At 45.1% G+C, this 25,436-nt stretch overlaps 1 protein-coding gene across 1 annotated transcript in view; it reads left to right on the forward strand.

Annotated features, from left to right (window-relative positions):
* The window catches only part of GLT1D1 (glycosyltransferase 1 domain containing 1), a 62,784-nt gene that overhangs the window by 21,451 nt on the left and 15,897 nt on the right, over window positions 1-25,436 (forward strand). Inside the window, 5 exon segments of the mRNA XM_070762525.1 lie at window positions 5,874-5,910; window positions 6,813-6,869; window positions 18,588-18,683; window positions 20,433-20,482; window positions 22,058-22,101. Coding sequence (XP_070618626.1) covers window positions 5,874-5,910; window positions 6,813-6,869; window positions 18,588-18,683; window positions 20,433-20,482; window positions 22,058-22,101 — 284 coding nt within the window.

Consider the following 25,436-nt stretch of genomic DNA (forward strand, 5'->3'; position numbering starts at 1 on the left):
ACTCACTCCTCTCTTTATGTGTCTCTCATTCTTTTCTTCCCTTCTGTCTGTCTCTCTTTCATCCAGCGGTGGGCTACAAGCAGGAACGCTAAATTGCGCTCGCCACCGCGGCTTGTAAGTTCTTGCGGGGTCTCGCAATTTTGCTGCTGCACCTGTGAAGGTAGCAAAATTGCGCACGGAGTCACAGGTGCGTCCGTGTTTCGGGAAGATTTTACCTGCGGCTCCATGCGCCAACAGAAAAAAACATATATATATATATATGTATGTATATGTATATGTATATGTATATGTATATGTATATGTATATGTATATGTATATGTATATGTATATGTATATGTATATGTATGACGGTCTTGGTATATTCGGGTTTCTTCCCGTGTAGGATTTGGAAATTTCTGGCAACATTTTGACGAGGTCCCACTCATCATCTTCAGGCTGGTGTTTCTGTCCTTGTTCTAGGGCGAACATTTATAGAAGGAAGGCAGCTCAGGTCTCGCTGTGTTCGCCCTTAGAACAAGGACAGAAACACCAGCCTGAAGATGATGAGTGGGACCTCGTCGAAACGTCACCAGAAATTTCCAAATCCTACACAGGAAAAAACCCGAATATACCAAGACCGTCCTACCTGTACCCGTGAAAATCTACGAAAACATGTATATGACTATGACAATCATTAAATGTTGTACCACATGATTCTTGACAAATGTATATTTTATTTTATGTACGTTGAGAGCATATGCACCAAGACAAATTCCTTGTGTGTCCAATCACACTTGGCCAATAAAAATTCTATTCTATTCTATATGTATATGTATATATGTATATGTACAGTGATACCTCTACTTAAGAGCTTAATTCTTTCCGTGACCAGGTTCTTAAGTAGAAAAGTTCTTAAGTAGAAGCAATTTTTCCCATAGGAATCAATGTAAAGGCAAATAATGCGTGCAAACCCATTAGGAAAGAAATAAAAGCTCGGAATTTGGGTGGGAGGAGGAGGAGGAAGAGGAGGAGGAGGACAGTTGCTGCCGAAGGAAGAAGGGGAGGGGAATCAAAACAATCCAAAACTTTAAGGCTTTTTAAAAAAAGAGGGACTCTGAGGTGGCGAGGAGGAGCACATGCCTCCCATACACCCGGCGTGAGGCTGCCTCCCATACACTGCGCCAAAGAGAGAAATGGCAGGAAACTGGCAGGGGCTTCGTGCCGCTCTCAAATTTTCTGGGAAATTTTTCCGGGTTCAGGTTCTTAAGTAGAAAATGGTTCTTAACTAGAGGAAAAAAAATCTTGAACACCCAGTTCTTATCTAGAAAAGTTCTTAAGTAGAGGCGTTCTTGAGAAGAGGTGCCACTCTATCTGTGTATGTGTATGTATATGTACAGTATATGTATATATAATTCTTTATTCTCTCTCTCTCTCCTGGCACTCTCTCCGCACTTTATGTCTCTCTCATTCTTTCTCTCTCTTCTGTCTGTCTCTCTTTCACTTCTTCTTTATCTCTCTCATTCTTTATTCTCTCTCTCTCTTCCAGCACTCTCATTCTCTCTCCCTCTCTCCCTTTTGTCTCTTCTCTCTCATCTCTTCTTTCTCTCTTTCTCTCTCATTCTCTCTCTCTTCTACCACTCTCTTGTCTTTATCTCTCTCTCATTCTCTTTCTCTCTCTCCCTTCTCTCTTTTTCCCGTTTCTCTCTCTCTTCTGCCTCTCTTCTGTCTGTTTCTCCCATTTTGTCTCTCCCTTAACAAGGCTGTTTTGCTAAAAACCTGATAATTGTATCAAGTTACAGAAATTGATTGCTGCTTACCATAAATATTGATTGGAGCTCATTGAGGGCTGCCGGCTCTGATTAGCTTCTGACGTCACCTGACAAACTGCTTTTTAAAAGGGGTAATTTTAACCAGAAATCTAGGCAGCTTCACTGCCTTCTTGGCTGCATCTTTAGACTGTACAGTTTTTAAAGCCCGCATGGAGATCTTTATTTATTCCTTCCTTTCCTTTGAATATATTTTTGAATGGCCTGCATGGGATCAAAATGACCCAAAAGTAACAGAAAAAACAGATAAACCATGACTTACAAGCATTCATTTAGTGACTGCACAAAATTAAGATAGTCCTCGAAAATGTGATGTAGAAGCATTTTCCACACTTAGCACGAATGGAGCATCCAATATGTTAGGACTATAACTACTGTATTGGGTTGGCAATATATTGGCTGCAGTGTTGCAGACTGCCAAAAGAGGGAGCTAGAGTTTATAGCTTATTTCTCTGAGTCACCCTCTCTGTTTTCTCTTTGTCTAAGCCAGTGATTTTCAACCTTTTTTGAGCCGCGGCACATTTTTTACATTTACAAAATCCTGGGGCACACCACCAACCAAAATGACACAAATCTAATAAATAACTAAATAACTAAATAACTAAATAACTAAATAACTAAATAACTAAATACATACATACATACATACATACATACATACATAACCCCCTCATATATACAATCCTATGTAACATCCCCTTATAAATACAGTCAATCATCAATCATCCCTCCTCAAATTTATACCAGTGTCTCATTTCTGGGTATTTCTCCTGTCTTTCCCCCTTTTCTCTCTCATGTTTCTCATTTCTCTCTCTTCTTCCCTTTTCCCCTCATTCCTTCTCCCTCTCACTTCTCCTCTTTTTCCACCCCTGTCTCTCTCCCCGCTTTATGCGTGTGTGTGTATACACACTCGAACCATTTCCAAAACCAATTGAGGGCTGGGTTTTTTTTCTCTTTTATTCTTTTCAAAAACAGGTGAGGGCTGGGTTTTTTCTTATTATTTGGGTGCTTTTTACAATATGCTTCAAGAATCACCTCTCTCTCTCTCTTTTGTTTCTCTCTCCTCTCATTCTCTGCCTCAATCATTTTATCATTTCTCCTTTTTTCTCCCCTTTTTGTTCTCATTTCTCTCTCTCTCCTTTCCTCTCCCTATCTGTCTCTCTTGCTTTCTCTCTCTCTTGCTATCTCTCTTTTTCTCTCTTGCTTTCCTTCTCTATCTCTCTCTCATTCTCTCTCTTATTTTCTTTCTCTTTTTCTCTCTTGTTCTTTCTCGCTCTCATGCTTTCTCTCTTGTTCTTTCTCTCTCTCTCATGCTTTCTCTCTCTCTATCTTTCTCTGTTGCTCTCTCTCTCTCGTTCTCTCTCTTATTTTCTTTCTCTCTCCCTCTCTGTTGCTCTCTCGTTCTCTCTTATTTTTTTTCTCTCTCTCTCTCTTATTCTCTCTCTCTTTTTCTCTCATGCTTTCTCTCTCTTGTTCTCTCTCTCTCTCGTTCTCTCTCTTCCTTTCTTCTCTGTGGAGGCCGGCGAAGGTTTTCCTTAGTTTGAATGTTCTGAGCAAGCTGGCAGGGGGATGGGAAGCAGCCCCTTTACTGACATCCCGGGACAGGACTGTGAGAGGGGTGGGCGTTCCCACAGCGCTCGGAGCGGCTAGCGGACGGATCGCCAGCGTTGCTGCAGCCACCAGGAGGAAACAGGGGAGCTGCCTTTCTGGCGGCAGTCCACAGTGGCGGGATTAGTCATCTGTTGTCCTCTTGATGCTGCTGACGTGGTGCCAGGGACAAAATGCCCACCCACTCCTGAGGGAAAAGACGGACCGATTGAGATGGGAATTAGCATCTCTCCCGCCGCGTTACTTAGGCAAGGCAGAAACTCGCCGGACGCGGCGCCTCAGGAAGGCAGAAGCGCCTCAGGAAGGCAGAAGCGAAGCGCCCCCACCGCCCGCTCGCTTTCCAACGCTGCGCTCATTGCGCCGGGCTCTTTGCCTGAATCCGCCTCCTTTCTGAGGCTCGAGCGAGCCTCCTTCGCCGGCAGTCGGGGGTGCAGCTTCTGCAAGTGGGAGCTCCAGGGCTGAAGCCTCAGCCCTGGAGCTCCCACTTGCAGGAGCCGCCTCGCGGCGTGCCGCGGCACACCGGTTGGGAAACACTGGTCTAAGCTACTCACTGCTAGGTTTGCTCTGGGAGCTCTCCGTATTGTAGTCATGTATTATAGCTAAAATGTGTTTAGGCTTGATATCTTTGCTGATTATTGTTCTGTGCATGGGTCTCCAGAGCGAACCCCAACTCAGAAATCACTTATTGTATGATAAAATCCCACTCTTTATTCGAACTCAAGCATACGTAATGAAACGCAGGGTTTATTTATTTATTTATTTATTTATTTATTTATTTATTTATTTATTTATTTATTTATTTATCAGATTTGTATGCCGCCCTTCTCCGCAGACTCGGGGCAGCTCACAGCAATAATAATACAATGTAAACAAATCTAATATTTAAGTTAATTTAAAAAAACCCAATTTAGAAACCAATCATACATACTAACACACCATGCATAAATTTTATAAGCCTAGGGGGAGGGAAAGTGTCAATTCCCCCATGCCTGACGACAGAGGTGGGTTTTAAGGAGCTTACGAAAGGCTAGGAGGGTGGGGGCAACTCTGATATCTGGGGGGAGTTGGTTCCAAAGGGTCTGGGCCGCCACAGAGAAGGCTCTTCCCCTGGGTCCCACCAAACGACACAGAAAAACAGCACAGAAGCAATTATTTTTCTCTTTAGAGCTAGCTGTAATCTATGTCCGGGAAGAGTGCTAGAAACTCGATCTTATCTGCATTTCTTAGATAAAGTACATTCATTTATGTAAACATATGCTTCTGTTCACTGAAAGCTTTCCCCAGCACAGCATCCAACAAAGAAAGTCTTTTTGAAGCAGAAATCATGGTTTTAAAGCTTCGTTCAAGCACACCCCGGTTTCACGTCTCTTCCATAGAACAACGTTCATTCTCCACATCCCATTTCCCCCAATCCTTTTCCTTTATACTGCCTGGAAGTGATATCACACCTCAAAGAGGCTAAGGCTGTAAGCTAATACCTTTTACTCTGTAATTCCTCTCGCCTTCGGAGCAATCTTCTATAGCGAGGGTCAATCCAGTTGTTTTCCACTCTCATGTCTTTCTCACTCTCTTACTGGGACCACTCCCCTATAGTTACATCAACCACCTCTAGTGGAATTTCACCAGGAGGCCTTTCCTGTTTGATAGGCCAAAACCCCCCCAACAACCCATAAATAATGGTTGTGTTTTAGTCTCTTGCATATTGGTCGATCAATCAATATCAAAAATTGCCGAAAATGGCCCTGCTACTTAGAATAGAATGAGCTAAAAGGGAGCGTGGAGGTTTCTCTAGTCCAGCCCCCTGAAACCATTTGAGACAAATGACTGTTTAGTCTCTTCTTTAAAAAGTCCAGTGATGGAGTGCCCATGATTTCTGGTGGCAGGCTGTTCCACTGGTTCATTAAGCCGCCCCGAGTTTTCGGAGAAGGGCAGCATACAAATATAATAATAATAATAATAATAATAATAATAATAATAATAATAATAATAATAATAATTGGGACATTTTATTCTATTTTTTATTCTATTTTTATTCTATTTTTAAATTTACCTATTCTGATTTTATGTATGGTGGGACTGGTCTTTGGGGGTCACATGACTTTCATTGCCAATGACAATTCATTGTTTTGACAATGACAATAAATTAATAATAATAATAATAATAATAATAATAATAATAATAATAATAATCATCATCATCATCATCCTCACTGTCAGGAAGTTTCTCCTTAATTCCAGGTTGCTTCTCTCCTTAATTAGTTTCCATCCATTGTTACTTATCCTGCCTTCTGGTGCTTTGGAGAATAATTTGACCCCCTCTTCTTTGTGGCAAGCCCTCAAATACTGAATCCTGCTATCATGTGAACTGTTTTGCAAAAAAATTGCCTTGGCCCTTTGGTTACAGTGATTAATCTGCTTTTCCTGTTTTTTTTCCTTTTCATTATTATTAATTTGCAAAGCCTCAAGCCAGGGACAAAATCTGTGTCCAGGCTCAAGGTAAGTATTTTTCAAAATCCTCTTTCCAGCCCCCTGGAGAACTATTTCCTATGTCTGTCTTTCTTTTAAATGTGAACCAACCACCTGCTGTCCCTTGAAGCCTCTTTCAGTTTTTAATATATATATGTATGTATGTATGTATGTATGTATGTATGTATGTATGTATGTGTGTGTGTGTGTATATATATATATATATATATATATATATTGCATAAAAACAAAAAGAAAATGAACTTGCGATCTCTGGTTTTGAGGATTAGGTAGAAGAGATCACAGAAAGAAGAGTCATAGGATGTACGGTAACTTTGGGGAGAGGTTAAAATATATTTGTACTGTTAACAGCTGTGAAGAATATTAGAAGCCACTCTCTCTCTCTCTCACTCTCTCTCTTTCTCTGGTTCCCCTTCCTTCCTTCCTTCCTTCCTTCCTGTCTTCTCCCCTCCCTCCCTCCCTTCTTTCCTTCCTTTCTTTTCCTCCCTCCCTCCTTCCCTCTCTTCTTTCTTTCTTTCTTTCTTTCCTTTTTCCCCTCCCTCCCTCCTTCCCTCTCTTCTTTCTTTCTTTCTTTCTTTCCTTCCTTCTTTCTTTCTTTCTTTCTTTCTTTTGTCCTGCTTTTTTTGCTTGCACTTTTTGGCTTTTTCTTTGATTTCTTTCATTTTCTTTCTTCTTCCTGATATTATTTTATCTTGGTTTTTATCTTGGTTGTTTGATTTATTTCCCTTTGTTATTTTTTTTCTTCCTTATTTTCCATTACTTTGTCTTCATTTTTTATCTTCTTGTGTAAAAGTTTCAATTTCTTTAAAAAAACGATACATCCAATGAAAACAGCCTTCTGAAAAGCTTGCCCTGGCATACTTTTGGATGGGCAGTTGAACGCATGACCCTGAATTTACTCTCATTTTTAGGGATTGTGACTCTTCCGAACAGGCAGCATAACTGGGCCGAATTTCTTCAGAGGGCAGGTAAAAATGTATACAAGCATGAAATGTTCCAGAATTTTCAGGAAATGTCTTTCTGAACACAAATCTCTTTCTTTTTGGAGATCTGAGAAGGGAGAGGGAGAGGAAGGAGGAGAGAGGAGGAAAGGAAGGGGGAAGAAGGAAGGGAAAGGGAAGAGAAATGGAAGGAAAAGGATGAATGGGGAACAGAAGGGAAAGAAAAAAATGGAAGGAAAGGAAAGAAAGGAAATAGAAGGGAAGGAAAGGAAGAAGGAAAGGAAAGGATGAAAGGAAAGGAAAGGAAATGGAAAGGAAAGGAAAAAGAAGGGAAGGAAGGAAAGGAAGAAAGGAAAGGAAAAAGAAGGGAAGGAAAGGAAGGAAAGGAAGAAGGAAAGGAAAGGAAGAAACGAAAGGAAAAAGAAGGGAAGGGAAGGAAGGAAAGGAAAGGAAAGGAAGAAAGGAAAGGAAAGGAAGAAAGGAAAGGAAAAAGAAGGGAAGGAAGGAAAGGAAAGGAAGAAAGGAAAGGAAAAAGAAGGGAAGGAAAGGAAGGAAAGGAAGAAGGAAAGGAAAGGAAGAAAGGAAAGGAAAAAGAAGGGAAGGAAAGGAAGGAAAGGAAAGGAAGAAAGGAAAAGAAGGGAAGGGAAGGAAGGAAAGGAAGAAGGAAAGGAAAGGAAAAAGAAGGAAAGGAAGGAAAGGAAAAAGAAGGGAAGGAAAGGAAGGAAAGGAAGAAGGAAAGGAAAGAAGGGAAGGAAAGGAAGGGAAGGGAAGGGAGGAAAGGAAAGGAAAAGGAAAAGAGGGGAAGAGAAGGAAGGAAAGGAAGAAGGAAAGGAAAGAAAGGAAAGGAAAAGAGGAAGATGGGATTGAGGTGAGGAAATGGATGGGAAAAGGAAAGGAAAAGAAATAAATGAGGATGGAGAAGAAAAGGAAAGGAAAGAGAAAGAAAAATGCCTGGGAAACAATTACTGTACCTCCTAACACTGTCTATCCCAGTTTAAACAGAATTCCTCCTCACCATGCATGCCCTTGCAATTTTACTGAGACAAACCTAGGGAATTGAACCCAGAGCCTTCTGTGCAGAAATCCTCTTTCTCCACCAACCGGAGAGGGGGTGGGGAGCTGATTGTTTAGCACTAAAGAAAGGCTTAAGGTCCTGCAAAAGTGGTCATGCATTCCTCACTCCTCCACTGTTCATCCCGCCTGCACTGTTATCCTTGAGTCACCCACCTCAGTTGGGCATTGTGGCCCGCCAGTGGCCCCGAAGTGGGCAGCAGAACCGGCAGCAGAGCCGGACAGTGAGGAGGTTGGGGAGGAACCTGGGCACTGGGGAAGGCTCGGACTATGGCCCTGCATTGGAGGCAGATAGGGGGCCAAGGCTGTCTGGCAGTTATCAGCTGCCTCTGGAATCAGACATCAGTGAGGCAGAGGAATAGCTGGAGCCTGTTCCAAGTGTCCATAGGCTCTTCTTATGTTCTTATGTAAAGGATAATGTCTTGATTGGTATCTGGGTGTACTTATGGAGGCTTCTGTGTGCCCCACTTCTCTGAACCTACCCCCCCCCAAAAATTTATTATTATTTATTTATTATTTATTATTTAGATTTGTATGCCGCCCCTCTCCGCAGACTCGGGGCGGCTCACAACAAAGTGAAAACAATTTACAACAAATCTAAATTACTGCTTAAAAACATTTAAAAACCCCATTTTCTAAACACACACACACATAAACATACCATTCATAAATTGTATATTCCCCGGGGGAGATGTCTCAGTTTCCCCATGCCTGACGACACAGGTGGGTCTTAAGGAGCTTACGAAAGGCAAGGAGAGTAGGGGCAGTTCTAATCTCCGGGGGGAGTTGGTTCCAGAGGGCCGGGGCCGCCACAGAGAAGGCTCTTCCCCTGGGGCCCGCCAACCGACATTGTTTAGTTGACGGGACCTGGAGAAGGCCCACTCTGCGGGACCTAATCGGTCGCGGGGATTTGTGCGGCAGCAGGCGGTCTCAGAGATATTCTGGTCCAGTGCCATAAAGGGCTTTACAGGTCATAACCAACACTTTGAATTGTGACCGGAAGTTGATCAGCAACCAATGCAGACTGCGGAGTGTTGGTGAAACATGGGCATACCTAGGTAAGCCCATGACTGCTCTCGCAGCTGCATTCTGCACGATCTGAAGTTTCCGAACACTTTTCAAAGGTAGCCCCATGTAGAGAGCATTACAGTAGTTGAACCTCAAGGTGATGAGGGCATGAGTGACTGTGAGCAGTGAGTCCCGGTCCAGATAGGGCCGCAACTGGTGCACCAGGTGAACCTGGGCAAACGCCCCCCTCGCCACAGCTGAAAGATGGTTCTCTAATGTGAGCTGTGGTTCGAGGAGGACGCCCAAGTTGCGGACCCTCTCCGAGTGGGTCAATAATCCCCCCCCAGGGTAAGGGAAGGACAGATGGAATTGACTTTGGGAGGCAAAACCCACAGCCACTCCGTCTTATCCGGGTTGAGTTTGAGTCTGTTGACACCCATCCAGGCCCCAACAGCCTCCAGACACCGGCACATCACTTCCACTGCTTCGTTGACTGGACATGGGGTGGAGATGTAGAGCTGGGTATCATCAGCGTACTGATGATACCTCACCCCATGCCCTTGGATGATCTCACCCAGCGGTTTCATGTAGATATTAAATAGCAGGGGGGAGAGAGGACCGACCCCTGAGGCACCCCACAAGGGAGAGACCTCGGAGTCGACCTCTGACCCCCCACTAACACCGACTGCGACCGACCGGAGAGGTAGGAGGAGAACCACTGGAGAACAGTGCCTCACACTCCCAACCCCTCCAGCTGGTGCAGAAGGATACCATGGTCGATGGTATCGAAAGCCGCTGAGAGGTCAAGAAGCACCAGGACAGAGGATAAACCCCTATCCCAGGCCCGCCAGAGATCATCCATCAACGCGACCAAAGCAGTTTCCGTGCTGTAACCGGGCTTGAAACCCGACTGCCGGGGACCTACATAATCAGCTTCTTCCAAGGATCGCTGGAGCTGGAGTGCCACCACCTTCTTGACAACCTTCCCCATAAAGGGAAGGTTGGAGACTGGCCGGTAGTTATTAAGTACGGCTGGGTCCAAGGAAGGCTTCTTGAGGAGGGGGCGCAAGAGTGCCTCTTTATAGGATGATGGAAAGGATCCCCTCCCCAAGGCAGCGTTGATAATCTTCTGGACCCAGCTCCGTGTCACCTCCCTGCTGTCCGAAACCAGCCAGGAGGGACACGGATCCAGTAAACAGGTGGCAGAACTCACAGCTCCAATGGCCTTGTCCACTTCATCAGGTGTCACCAGATCAAACTCTTCCCAGACAGATGGACAAGTACGGGCCCCAGTCACCTCAACTGACTCGTTGTCAGCCGACTCTGTTTTCCAATTGGAGTCAAGGTCCGCCCGGATCTGAGCGATTTTATCAGTGAAAAACATGTTAAAATCCTCGGCACTACTCTGTAAGGGCTCCCCAACTCCCCTCTGATTAAGAAGGGAGCGGGTCACCCTAAACAGAGCGGTCGGGTGGGATTCCGCTGATGCAATCAAGGCGGCATGATACGCGCACCTTGCCGCCTTGAGCGCCACTTTGTAAGTCTTAATAAAAGCTCTTACAAGTGTTCCATCAGATTCAGACTTACTCTTCCTCCATCGCTTCTCTAGACGACTCTTCTGGCGTTTCAACTCCCGGAGCTCCTCATTGAACCATGGAGCTCTACGGGGTCTAGCGCCACGGAGAGGTCGCAAAGGCGCAATCCGATCAAGAGCCTCCGCTGCAGCCATGTTCCAGGCTTCCGCAAGAGACTCCGCCGAACTGTGGACGAGTGCATCTGGAATAACTCCAAGCGCCGTCTGAAAGCCCTCTGGGTCCATCAGGCGTCTGGGGCGGAACATCTTAATTGGTTCCGCCTCCCTGCGGGGAAGGATTGGAGCCAGGAAGTCAAGCCGTAGTAGAAAATGGTCTGACCATGACAAAGGCAGTGCTTCTAAGCCCCTTAGTCTCAGACCATTACTCAGTTGCTCGGAGAGGAATACCATGTCAGGTGTGTGTCCTCCCTCGTGAGTCGGACCCTGAACTACTTGAGTCAGGTCCATGGCTGTCATGGTGGCCATGAACTCCTGTGCCAACCCAGAGGTTTCGCCGAGTGACGGCAAGTTGAAGTCCCCCAAGACAATAAGTCTGGGGAACTCCACCGCCAACCCGGCTACCTCCTCGAGTAGCACAGGCAGGGCTTTTGACACGCAGCTGGGAGGCAGGGACGTGAGAAATAAGCCCACCTGAACCCCTAAGTCCAACTTCATCAAGAGAGACTCGCAACCCGCAATCTCTGGAGCAATGAGTCTACGTAGGCAAAGGCTCTCCCTGGCTATAATAGCCACTCCCCCCCCCCTTCCCTGGGGTCGAGGTTGATGCCATATTTGAAACCCGGCTGGGCAGATTTCAGAGAGAGGAACTCCTCCCTCCGGGCCCAGCCAGGTTTCAGTGATACATGCCAGGTCGGCCTCCTCATCCAGGATCAAATCCCGGATGAGGAGAGCTTTATTTACCACCGACCTGGCATTGAGCAGCAGCAACCTGAGCCCAGGGCCAGAGTTACACTCATCACCAGTACCCAAGATTGGGCTCACAGAGCCAGAACAAGGGACCATTATTAAGCAACGATCCCTCGTCCCCCTGGAACGGCTAACTCCGTGGCCCCCGCCATATCTGCCTCTCCCCAGCAACACTGGAATACTCCGACCCTCTGCCACCCCAGAGATCGGTGCCCCTTCCTCTCCTGTCTCCCGAGCGTCAGGTGGGTCAAATCTATCATTCATACTGTTACCATAGAATAAGTTAATAGTGATTAAAAAACACTAATAAAAGTATCACAATATATATGAAATTAATAAACCCTTTTAAAGTTTTAAATCCCCCAAAACATCATGGTGGGAACATCCGTGAGTTGTGATGGAGGGGCCTCAAGGGATGAAATTAGTGTAGAGGTAAGCAGGCGGGGGTTCCCCATCACTGCCGCTACCGGCGCAGTTGCGCATGTCCCCGAGGCAGGAGCATGTGTGCCCATGCAAGATTTGGCTTATGCGCATGCACAGGAAGCCAAATCTTGCGCAAGGACCCTCTCGCACACAAGATTTCACCCATATTTGGCATGTTTTTTGCTTCCGGGAAGCAAAGAAACCATAGAAAATCGGTAAAATCACTTGTGCGCAAGTGTCCTCATGTGAGATTTAGATTTCTGTGCATGCACAGAAGCCAAATCTTACGCGGACATGCACATGTCGGGGTGGCGGAGCTGCGCATGGAGGCCCATTTTTCCTACCGGAATAATAATAATAATAATAATAATAATAATAATAATACAACAATTATTATTATTATTATTATTATTATTATTATTATTATTATTATTATTATTATTAATTAGATTTGTACACCGCCCATCTCTGAGGACCCGGGGCGGCTCACAGCAATAATAAAATACAATAAACAGTGGTACAAATCTAATATTAAGAAAAGCTAGAATTAAAACTCCTTAATATTAAAAACAATCAATCCTACGCAATCATACCATTCTCAAGTGCTATAGTCAGCAGAGGGGGCGGGGGAAATCAGTCCACTTAAACAAGTGGGTGTTTAACATCTTGTGGAAGACAGGGAGGGTGGCAGCAATTCGAATCTCCGGGGGGAGCTGATTCCAGAGGGCCGGGGCCGCCACAGAGAAGGCTCTTCCCCGGGGTCCCGCCAGATGTAAGCAAAAGTTCACCTGTTGTAGGCATTAATCAAAAATGGGGAATAAGGAGGCCTTATTAGGCTTTTAAAAATAGGAATAGAAGCCACAGCTTGTGTTTGTAGGATTGGTAATGTCCTTGAGCCTATTTACGACTGTTAACAGCTTCGTAACCTGACGGGAGGGGAGGAAGCTAGATTCTACTTAATGACTCTGTTAGTAACTTGACTGCTGCAGGGATTCGCTTAACCACGGCAGCCAGACAGGTTGTAAAACGAGGCAAGCATCACTTAACAAATGTCTCCCTTAGCAGCAGAAATGTTGGCTTCTATTGTGGCCGTAAATGAAAGATTACTTTTATTTGCCGAGAATATTTTCAAGAAACGAGAACGGGCGGGTGGGTGAGAGAAGGTTTGAAATACTCCCAGGTTGTGTTGCTATGCATTTGTGAAGGACGACAAAAGGAAAAAAAGGAAAAGGTCAGCTCGCCGTGAAGAATTCCTCTTTTTTTCTTTTTTTTTGAAAAATGGAGCCTTTTGCTGCTGTGAATACAGTTAACAAGTTACCTCTACAGAGGAAGAAGGGGAAGAAGAAAATCAGCATAGGTTAAAATTGGAAATGGTTTAGACCTCCGTGGAATATTAAAATTGGTAATTTTTGCTTCTTTACTATCAAGCAGAATGGCTCTGTGCTTTATGGAGCACTAAGGATATTTTGATTATGAATCTTGGGGGGTTTTTGGGGGGGGGGTGTTGTCTTCCAACCCTTTTCTTTTCAGCTCCTGCTGGTTAATTGAGCTATTTGGACTGGGCTTCTTCCCCCCACCCCTTTCTTTTCTTCCCCTTTTCACGTTTCACTCACCAGAGCATTTATATATATGTATATGTATTTGTATATGTATATGTATTTGCATATGTACATGTACTTGTACTTGTACTTGTACATGTAGATAGATAGATAGATAGATAGATAGATAGATAGATAGATAGATAGATAGATAGATAGATAGATAGATATTTTGAGTGTCTATGCGACGTTTCGGTGAAATCACATTCACTATCACCAGGCTGAAGTTGTTAGCTTCGTGCTGCTTTGAATATAGTTTATAAACTATATTCAAAGCAGCACAAAGCTAACAACTTCAGCCTGATGATGGTGAATGTGATTTCACCGAAACGTCGCATAGACACTCAAAATATTACACGGGGTAAAACCCGAACTCACAACAATCTGCGAAGTCCGAGTCTGCGGAGAGGGGCGGCATACAAATCTAAATAATAAAATAAAATAAAAAATAATAAACAGTCTACATACATATACCTGTGAAAATCTACGAATATATATATATAAAATTTCAGCAAAAAACATGTGATACATACAGAATATAGTTGTCGGCTATGAATAAATTAACTGCCATGAAATGGCCCTGGGTTGGGCCTAGAGGCAAAAAGGAGTTGTGACGTTCCTTCAATATACCAGGGTGATCCGCCTAGTGCACCAGTTGCGGCCCTACCTGGACCGGGACTCACTGCTCACAGTCACTCATGCCCTCATCACCTCGAGGTTCGACTACTGTAATGTTCTACATGGGGCTACCTCTGAGTGTTCGGAAATTTAAGATCGTGCAGAATGCAGCTGCAAGAGCAATCATGGGCTTCCTCAGATATGCCCATGTTACACCAACACTCCGCAGTCTGCATTGGTTGCCGATCAGTTTCCAGTCGCAATTCAAAGTGTTGGTTATGACCTATAAAGCCCTTCATGGCATCGAACCAGAATATCTCCGGGACCACCTTCTGCCACACAAATCCCAGCGATCGGTTAGGTCCCCCAGAGTTGGCCTTCTCCAGGTCCCGTCGACAAAACAATGTTGTCTGGCGGGACCCAGGGGAAGAGCCTTCTCTGTGGCGGCCCCAACCCTCTGGAATCAACTCCCCCTGGAGATTAGGACTGCCCCCACCCTCCTTGCCTTTCGTAAACTTCTCAAAACCCACCTCTGTCGTCAGGCATGGGGAAATTGATCCCTGGGCCGTTTCCGCTTTATCTATGGTCTGTATGAGAAGTATGATTGCTTTTATATTAAGGGTTTTAAATTGTGTTAAGTATTGGATTTGTGCTATTTCTTGTTGTGAGCCGCTCCGAGTCCTCGGAGAGGGGCGGCATACAAATCTAAATAATAATAATAATAATAATAATAATAATAATAATAATAATAATAATAATAATAATGATGATGATGCAGCAGCACGCTACAGGTTCAAATCCCAGTAACGGTATGTCTGTCTAATAAGACCATAACAAGGTCGAAATAGATCTATAACAGGCTCCCTTCCTTTTCACTTATCAGCAAAAATATGAAACCATGTAAATTATAGTTTGTCGACTATAAAAAAGAATTTATCTGCCTTGCAATGGCTCCTGCATGGGGCCAAGAGGCAAAAAAAGTTGCTTCCTCCCTTATTTGGGAATACCAGGGTTATTTCGACAGAAAAGCAACCATGTATGTATGTATGTATGTATGTATGTATGTATGTAGGTCTTGGCATATTTGGGTTTCTTTAAGGTTCAGAAATTCCTTGCGATGTTTCGACAAGGTCCCACTCGTCATCTTCAAGCTGGTGCTTTCAGTTTTGTGCTCAGGTGAACAAAGTGTGATTTGAGCTGCTGTCCCTCTATAAATACTGGTGGGTGGGTATGGAGTATATAATTATTTATTATTGAGATTAAAGGCTGCCTAATTCTTGACCGACTCTGGTCAGCGATATACACACACACACACACACAAACGCACACATATATTATCTCTCCTTTTCTTTCTCTCTCCTTGTCTCTCTCTCTCCCTCATTCTTTCTCATCTCTCCTTTTCTGCCTCTTTTCCCTTCTCTCTCTCTTCTACTCCTCTTTCTCCTTTTTTCTCTTTCTCGTTCTTTCGCTTTGCCTTTCTCCTTTTTTCTCTCTCCTTTCCTTTTTTTCTCTCTCTCTGTCTCCTCTTTCTCCTTTTCTCTCTTTCTCTCTGTCTCCTCTCTCTCTCTCTCTGTCTCCCTTTCTCCTTTTCTCTCTCTCTCTCTCTGTCTCTCCTGTCTCTTTTTCTCTCTCTGTCCAGATTGGGTTTTAATTTCCAAAAAGCAAAATTACAAGCCTGGACTCTGGGCCCCCACCGGTGATATTTCGAAGAAATAAACGAAAGGTGTTGGCAGAGCTGGTTTTAGGTTATCGATCAGCCCCCGTGTTTTATGCCAATCTCAAATGAGATTGCAGGGATTTTGTTTCTTTAAAAAAATGAAGTGGTGGACAGGGGAAGCAGCGGCCGAAGTCTTTACCATTTTTTTTCTTGTTTAAAAGGTCACCGCAGGAAGTGTGTGAGAGAGAGACCATAAAAATAGAGAAGATGGTTGTTTCTTTTCCAGTTCAGTTCTTTTGCAATTTTTTTAAAAAAAATATCTGAATTACTTGTAGCATCTACTATTAATAAAGCTGCTGGAATCTGCCCGCCTTGTTTTTGTAACCTTGAGATGTTCTGTAGTCTTCAAGTTACAACCGTACTGAGCCTGGCTGTTATGGTTGTACATTGGAACAGTAATAATGCACGATAGACAATGATTTTACATTCTTAAACAGTCATCCTATTTGCCCCCAACAATCTGGGTCCTCATTTTAGTGATCTTGGAAGGGTGGCAGGCTGAGTCAATCTTGAGCTGGTGAGAATTGGAACTGCTGACAGTGGGCAGAGTTAGACTGCAATACTGCATTGTAACCACCGAGCCAGCATGGATGGATGGATGGATGGATGGAAGGAAGGGAAGGGAAGGAGGGAGGGAAGGAAGCAGGAAGAAAGGAAGGGCAATAGCGATAGCAATAGCACTTAGACTTATATACTGCTTCACAGAGCTTTGCATCCCTCTCTAAGTGGTTTACAGTGAAACCTCGTTTTTCGTGGGGGATGCGTTCCAAGACCACCCGTGAAAAACAAATTTCCGTGAAGTAGAGGAAAGATATATTTTTATGCATTTAATGAGTATTTGGACTTTTAAAACCCACCCTTTGCATTAAACAGTCATTCTACAATGTTTCTCAGCTGGAACTACATGTGATATCCTACCAGTTTCTTTAACAGAGTACAGTAATAATAATAATTATTAATAGTAATTTATTAGATTTATATGCCGCCCCTCTCCAAAGACTCGGGGCGGCTCACAGCAATAATAAAAAGCAATGTTACAGCGAAACAAATCTAATATTAAAAGAGAAAAAACATATAAAACCCTATCATATTTAAAACCAAACAACACATACATACCAAACATAAAATATAAAAGCCTGGGGAAGGTGTCTCAGCTCCCCCATGCCTGGCGTTATAGGTGGGTCTTGAGTAGTTTACGAAAGACAAGGAGGGTGGGGGAAGTTCTAATCTCCGGGGGGAGTTGATTCCAGAGGGCCGGGGCCGCCACAGAGAAGGCTCTTCCCCTGGGGCCCGCCAAACGACATTGTTTAGTTGACGGGACCCAGAGAAGGCCAACTCTGTGGGACCTTATTGGTCGCTGGGATTCGTGCGGTAGCAGGCGGTTCTGGAGGTAGTAGTACTGTAGAAGAATTTTATGAATTTTTAATGGATTTAAAATTTTCAATGGATTTAATGGATTTAAGCCCCCTTTGAAAACCCGTGAAGTAGCGAATCCGCAAAAGATGAACCGTGAAGTAGCGAGGGATTCCTGTACAGAATCAGCCTATTGCCCCCAACAATCTGGATCCTCATTTTACATACTTCGGAAGGAGGGAAGGCTGAGTCAAATCTTGAACTGATCAGAATCGAACTGCTGGCAGCTGGCAGAGTCAGCCTGCAATACTGCATTCTAATCATTGCACCACCACAGCTCCTAACAAAAGGGCCTTCTGACTTTGGCTTCTCCAAAGCAGAAAACTGACTCCACGTTCTGATAAAAAAAACCCTTTTCTTTATTTATTTTACAGTGAATTCCTCCCCTATGCGCATGCCCGGCGCGCCCCTACCGCTTGCCCGTGCCTGGTGCCTGATTCACCTTCTGCGCATGCATGTAATTTCTGGGTTTTTTTGCTTCCGTACATGTGCACATGCGTGGAAGCAAACACCCCCCTCCCCCGGAAATTGGAGACAAGAGCTGCCAGTTGTGAGTGACCGGCAAAATAAGGTAAGAGCTGCGCCGCCAATCCCGCTGCCCTGCCGCGACGCCCCTGGCTGCCGGCTCCCATCCGCTCGCCGCACTGCCAGCCCCTGTCCCGCTGCCTTCCGCCCCCTGATGCCGCCATGAATGATGGGAGCTGCCGGCTCCCATCCGCCAGCATGCGCAGAAGCAAAAACCAAGTAATTTTTACCGGAATCACACCGGCCGCGTTCCGGATATTAGCCCACTACTGTTCCTCCCCAACCTCCTCACTGTCCAAATCTGCTACCGTCTCAGCTGGCTGATGAGAGGAGCGGCATACAAATCTAATAAATTATTATTATTATTATTATTATTATTATTATTATTATTATTATTATTATTATGTCAGTACAACACAGCAAACGAGATCACTATGCTGGATTTCGCATTTCATCACCAGTCGGGTGCTTCCCAAGCACCTAGGACTGCGTGATGTAGCGGCAAATTATGTGTGCCGATCCCAGTAAAGCGGCCTTTTGCAATTGACAGATGGAGATTTTGTCAATTCCGATGGTTTTCAAATGTCCGCTGAGATCCTTTGGTACTGCGCCCAGCGTGCCAAGTACCACTGGGACCACTTTCACTGGCTTATGCCAGAGTCGTTGCAGCTCGATTTATTATTATTATTATTATTATTATTATTATTATTATTATTATTATTATTATTATTATTGGTCAGCCACAATAGAGGGAAGATATTGGGTTGGAATCTACAACTTGGTGTGTTGACGGGTCCTTGACCACCTTAATTTTACTGAGAAATCTAATCCTTTGACATTTTAAAGAAGTTTCAAACATCCTTCCTCTACAGGGATTGCCCAGGACAACCAGAATATTTATGTCTTCCTGCTGATCTGTGGACTAAGGAGAGTCAAAGATCCCCTGTATCTACTAGATGTTTTTTCGGGTCAGTATTTTCCCATCCCAACTTCTTTTACAATACATTTGGCATTGGATGACCTCGCAAATGGCCATCTTTTCAGATGACCTGGAGGCATCATTTTAAGAGGCAGGGGGCCCCTGGAATGTGCTGGATACAGCTGTTGCGTCCATCTGACCAGAGTTTGGTGTTTTCTAACTTCTAAATTGTGTTTGTGTGTGCAGTTCATAAGAACATTTTTTTTCTGACAGTCTCAAAATGGGTGAACAGTGCAATGAGGCGGTAGGAAAAGCAAGTAGAATGCTTGGCTGCACAGCTAGAGGTATAACAAGCAGGAAGAGGGAGATTGTGATCCCGCTGTATAGAGAGCTGGTGAAACCACATTTGAAATATTGTGTTCAGTTCTGGAGACCTCAGCTACAAAAAGATATTGACAAAATTGAACGGGTCCGAAGACAGGCTACAAGAATGGTGGAAGGTCTTAAGCATAAAACGTATCAGGAAACACTCAATGAACTCAATCTGTATAGTCTGGAGGACAGAAGGGAAAGTGAGGACATGATCGAAGCATTTAAATACCTTAAAGGGTTAAATAAGGTTCAGGAGGGAAGTGTTTTTAATAGGGAAGTGAACACAAGAACAAGGGGGCACAATCTGGAGTTAGTTGGGGGAAAGATCAGAAGCAACGTGAGAAAATATTATTTTACTGAAAGAGTAGTAGATGCTTGGAACAAACTTCCAGCAGACATGGTTGGTAAATCCACAGTAACTGAATTTAAACATGCCTGGGATAAACATAGATCCATCCTAAGATAAAATAGTATAAGGGCAGACTAGATGGACCATGAGGTCTTTTTCTGCCCTCCATCTTCTATGTTTCTATGTTTCTAACATTTGGGCTGGTGAATTCCCTTTTTCTTAAATAGCCCGATGTGCTGTCTTGGTGCTATGGAACTAAGAGCCTCTTAGAGGTGCTGTATCAATGAGCTGAGCAGCAAAATAAATTTAATTGGTCGATTAAAAATAATGATTTGAGCCACTTTTTTTTTTTTTGGAGAACTGAGAACACACATTCTTGGGTAATGAATGATTTTATATGACAGAGAGAGAGTGAACATCTGACCATTGTGTTGGAGGGACAGCTCAGGAGGTGATGGGGCGCCAACTGTTATCTGTGGCTTATCTCTTTAATTGACCACATTAAATTAAAATTAATTTCATGGGTTGAACGGTCCATTTGCTCGCCAGACAAGTCTGAATTCTCCAGGCTCATTCTTTCATTTATTCAGTTCCTGAGGCTGTCCATCTCAAGCAAGTGACTCTGGGTACTAAACGTTCATGAAACAATTAAAAAGAGTTACAGTATAGTACAAAAACATATAGGGCAACCGAGAGAGAGAAAAAATGCCAACATCGTTGTCAATTTAGCCAGAAAACATGGCCCTTCATGCTTAGATTGATGCTACGTTGGTGTAGCAAACAGTTTACTAATCAAAGTAGGTACCGTATAACTCTTTAATTGGTTGGTCATGGGAGATTTAGTTGAGGAATTATTCAGACTTCTTTATTTATTTAACTCAACCATGTGGGTCTAATGTTTCTGTAGGCATCTCCGGTATTTTCCCGTCTCAGCTGGATTGAAATAACAAATTGAACCTGCTTCACCGGGGACCATCAAGGCGCCTTCTGCCGCCAGTTATTGTTAGTCCAGGTTACCATGCTTTACTTTCACATTACTTTCAGTCTAACTAGGGTTCTCTCCTGTTCGCTTGACAGAGTGGCATCGGGAAGACTCCAGGGTGCACCTACTCATTGTGGGACCTGCCGTAAGTTCTCTCCATGCCCCCATCATCACTACAATGGACTCCATCCTCCATTCTCCTGGTTGTCCCTTCCTATCTCCTCCCTCATCATCTCCTGCTGATTGGCCCAAAGTCACTCAATCATCTTTCATGCCTAAGGTAGAACTAGAATTCACCATCTCCTGGTGATTGGCCTAGGGTCATCCGACCAGCTTCCATCCTCATGGTAGGACTAGAACTCACTGTCTCCTGCTGATTGGCCCAACGTCACTCAAACATCTTTCATGCCTAAGGTAGGTCTAGAATTCACCATCTCCTGGTGATTGGCCCAGAATCATTCAATCATCTTTCATGCCTAAGGTAGGACTAGAATTCACCATCTTCTGGTGATTGGGCCACAGTCACCCAACCAGCTTCCATCCCCATGGTAGGGCTAGAACTCACCATCTCCTGCTCATTGGCCCAAGGTCACTCAAACATCTTTTATGCCTAAGGTAGGACTAGAGCTCACCATCTCCTGGTGATTGGCCCAGAATCACCTAGCCGGCTTCCATCCCCATGGTAGGACTAGAACTCACCATCTCTGGTGATTGGACCAAGGACACTCAGCCGCCTTTCATGCCAAAGGTGGAACTAGAACTCACCATATCCTGGGTGGTTGGCTCAAAGTCACCCAGCTGACATTTGTGCCTAAGGAAAACTAGAACTCCCAGCCTCCTGGCGATTGGGCCAAAGTCACTCAAACAGCTTTCGTGCCCATGGTAGGACTAAAACTCCCAATCTCCCGGCGATTGCCCCAAAATTACCCAGCCAGCTTTCATGCCTTAGACAAGTCTAGAATTCCCAGTCACCTGGTTTCTAGTGCAGCTCCTTAACCGCTAGATCTCACTCTGGCTTGATAAAACTCTGCTTTCGTTTCCACGTCAAATCCTTGTCTTACCGCTTCCTGTTTGTCTGCAGTGCATATTTCCCCCTATTAATTTTTTTCCCTTTCCACTCCGGTTCACTGCGAGATTTGAAAGTGAACTGGTGTGGAAGAGAAGGTTGTGGAAAGGTACATCATCTAAACATGTATTTTATTTTTATTTTATTTTTATTTTTTTCCTTTCCCGGGCTTCCGATGCCTTCCCGCTTAGTTGAGACTTCAGGCAGTCCGCTTGTCCATTTTTATTTGCGTCAAATTTCCTCCCCAATGAGTTGCTGAAAGTGCCAGAGGGACCTGCCAGGATGTTAGACACCCGAAAACCCCCCTCAATTTTTCTCCCTTTTTGGCCTTGCTCATCAGGGGCAGGTAGGTTGGTGGTGGGAAGGAGGAGAAAGTTTTATTTTTACTTTTTCAGGGTGGGGGAGGCAAATAAAAGAGCAAAGTTTTAAGTCCTCTAATTAGAGCGTTAAGACTCATTTCTCTGATGTGAATGTTGGCACCGCAGATACTTGTGTTTGTTTTTTTAAATGCTTTATTTTGGCATCCTACCCTGAGCAAACGACTTCTTCCAACTCCAATGATTTTATTTTCACAATCTGGAGCTTGTTTTCCCGGCGTAAAAATCATTTGTGCGTTGCCGTCTTTCTAAAAAATTTTTTATTTTCCTGCTGTAGGCTGATCCAACCTTCGCAAAAGAAGTTGAGGAGAAGGTAAACAGGTAGGTTGCTCTAATATGATAAGGAGATTATTTTTTCCCTCGAAGGAAACCTCTGCTTATTTTCCTGCATTTTTTACCCCACCTTTTCTAATCTACTCTTCTCCAGAGGTTTGGAAGTGCAACCTTGAGGGTCTCAGGAATTTCCATGCTATGATCCTTCCTTCCTTCCTTCCTTCCTTCCTTCCTTCCTTCCTTCCTTCCTTCCTTCCTTCCTTCCTTCCTTCCTTCCTCCCTCCCTCCCTCCCTCCCTCCCTCCCCCTCCCCCTTTCTTTCTCCCTCTCCTCTTCTTCCTTCTTCCCTCTCTCCCTCTCTCCCATCTTTCTCCTCATTTTTTGCCTCTGTTGCTGCGTCTGTGCTCGTTGCTTTTTTCCTCTTTCCTCCTTCCTGGCCTCAGACGAGCTTCCCTCTCTCCTGCCCGGCTCCCCTCCAGCATCACACAGTCACCTCCCACCTAAGGTGCAAGCAGAAGGCGTGGGCGGAAGCGGCGCTGACAGCATTTATGCTTCTGGCAGCACCCGTTCGCCTATGAGATGGCACAGGAAGGAGAGCGCGGGAAACATGTAGCAAATTGTCACCCAAAGCTGTGCGCAAAGCACACCGGGAACAGAGGGAGCAATAATCCCTGCCTGAGTGGCATCCTGTGCCTGGCACTCTGCTCATCCTATCCGTGAAACCTGCTTTCTTGCTAGGGGGGAGCGAAAAGCTTTACAGGAAGGAATCCTTAGTTTCGGATTTCTCTCGGTCAAGAATCTGGGGTTACAAACAGAAAAGGACTGCCATCTTTAGCCCTACTGGTGTGCCCACCGAGGCTATTGCGGGCACATGTGTGTCTGGCAGGGGCACGCACACTCGTTGACGCAAGATTTGGCAGCATGCAAGATATCACACAAGGACATTCACACAAGCAAAATTTCAGTGATTTTCGCTGATATTTTTGCTTCCGCGCATGAACAGAAGCAAAAAATCACCAGAAATTGCCAAAATCTCACTTATGCCAGATTTCGCTTGTTGCGCATGCGCAGAAGCCAAATCTTGTGTGGGCGCGCAAAGGTGGGTGTCAGTGGATTCATAGCTGCATGCATATCCTGAAAAGCACAACCAGAATGTAGAACCTTACCATTCCGACAGTAATGGGCAGCCAAACTTTTTACTGCCACACTATGGGTGTGGCTTATTTTTTGGGTGTGGCTTAATGCTCATATGACTGGGTAGGAGCCGTTTGCCAACTATATGACCAGGTGGGAGTGGCTTGAGCGCTCATCATTGTTCAAGTGAACTGTCAAGTCCTCGACTTACAACCTTACCAGTGTTGCTTGCTGGGGTGACAATTTGCTTCACATTTCCCGCGCTCTCCTTCCTGGGTCACCTCCCTGCCTCAGGCTGGGTAGCTAGGCGAACGTGTGCTGCCAGAAGCATAAATGCTGTCCGCGCCGCTTCCACCCACGCCTTCTGCTTGCACCTCAGGCGGGATGTGGCCATGTGAGGCTGGAGGGGAGCCGGACAGGAGAGAGGGAAGCTTGTCCGAGGCCAGGAAGGAGGAAAGAGGAAAAAAGCAACGAGCACAGAGGCAGCAGCAGCAGCATGGGAAAAAGGAGGAGAAAGATGGGAGAGAGGGAGGGAGGGAAGAAGGAAGAAGGAGAGGGAGAAAGAAGGGGGAGGGGGGAGGGAGGGAGGGAGGAAGGAAGGAAGGATAGTGCTGCCGGTGCCACTTCCACCCACGCCTTCTGCTTGCACCTCAGGCGGGCGGTGGCCGCATGAGACTGGAGGGGAGCCGGGCAGAAGAGAGGGAAGTTCGTCCACGGCCAGGAAGGAGGAAAGAGGAAAAAAGCAACGAGCACAGACACAGACACAGCAGCAGCAGCAGGGGAAAAAGGAGGGGAAAGATAGGAGAGAGGGAGGGAGGGAAGAAGGAAGAAGAGGAGAGGGAGAAAGAAAGGGGGAGGGGGGAGGGAGGGAGGAAAGAAGGAAGGAAGGATAATGCTGCCAGCACCACTTCCACCCACGCCTTCTGCTTGCACCTCAGGCGGGAGGTGGCCGCGTGAGGCTGGAGGGGAGCCGGGCAGGAGAGAGTGAAGCACGTCCGAGGCCAGGAAGGAGGAAAGAGGAAAAAACCAAGGAGCGCAGACAAAGCAGCAGCAGGGGGGAAAAAAAGATCTGAGCCAAGGCCAGTAATCCAGGAAGTGACAGCCGCCAATCAGTTGGAGCTGCACACGCATCTTCATTTCCGCCGGTGGAACTGCCTTCCACCCCGTCCTGCCTGTTTCCCACCCCTGCATTCCGGTAGCAAGCCATCGCGGGTTACAAAGAAGCGAGAATCAGAAAGCACGGCATTTAGGCTCCCGCGTATTCGTGCAGAAAAAGGGAAGCGTGATTAAAATTTAATATCCCCCCCTTCCTGCATCCAGGAACTGGGAATCGCATTGCGACGTATCCAGGAGATGGCAGGCTAGGTGAGGCTGCATTGACAACGAGACCAGTTGCTCTTTAAGGCTCCTATTCTTAATTTCCCCAAGAAATCAATAACAGCCTGACTAAGCGGTTCTCATTGAAATAGGTTGGCTCTGTGCTTCAGCGCTTGACATTTGGCGAGGCCTTGTGGCCCAGCCTCAGGAGAAACGGTCTAAATTCCATGTCATGCTTCAGAACACGCCGGCTAGAATTGCTCCAGGAGACAGCTTACAATATATATATATATATGTATGTATGTATGGGTGGATAAATAATTCAAATGAATGAATTCACAGTTGACCTCTTGTGAGGACGGACGTCTAAGAAATTAAGAATTGCAGAACTCAGGGGGGGGGGAAGTGAGCAGTTTAGGGAAAGTTTATGTTGGACATTCCATAGAAATACACAATTAAAAAAAAACCATGAACACAAAGCTTAAAACCATGGCACAATTGGTCAGGGGTGGCGCAGCAGGTAGAGTGCAGTACTGCAGGCCACTGAAGCTGACTGTAGATCTGTAGGTCAGCGGTTCAAATCTCACCACCGGGTCAAGGTTGACTCAGCCTTCCATCCTTCTGCGGTGGGTCAAATGAGGACCCGGATTGTGGGGGCAATAGGCTGGCTCTGTTAAAAAGTGCTACTGCTAACATGTTGTAAGCTGCCTTGAGTCTAAGGAGAAGGGGGGCATAAAAATTGAATGAACGAACGAACTTATTTATTCATTCATTCATTCATTCATTCATTCATTCATTCATTCATTCATTTATTTAATTGGATTTGTATGCCGCCCGTCTCCGAGGACTCAGGGCGGCTCACAACATATATAGACAATAGTAACATCAATCCAATTAATACATAAAAAGTAATCCTTTAAAATCTACATTATT

The sequence above is a fragment of the Erythrolamprus reginae genome, chromosome 10, assembly GCF_031021105.1.
Source record: "Erythrolamprus reginae isolate rEryReg1 chromosome 10, rEryReg1.hap1, whole genome shotgun sequence".
Taxonomy (NCBI): domain Eukaryota; kingdom Metazoa; phylum Chordata; class Lepidosauria; order Squamata; family Dipsadidae; genus Erythrolamprus; species Erythrolamprus reginae.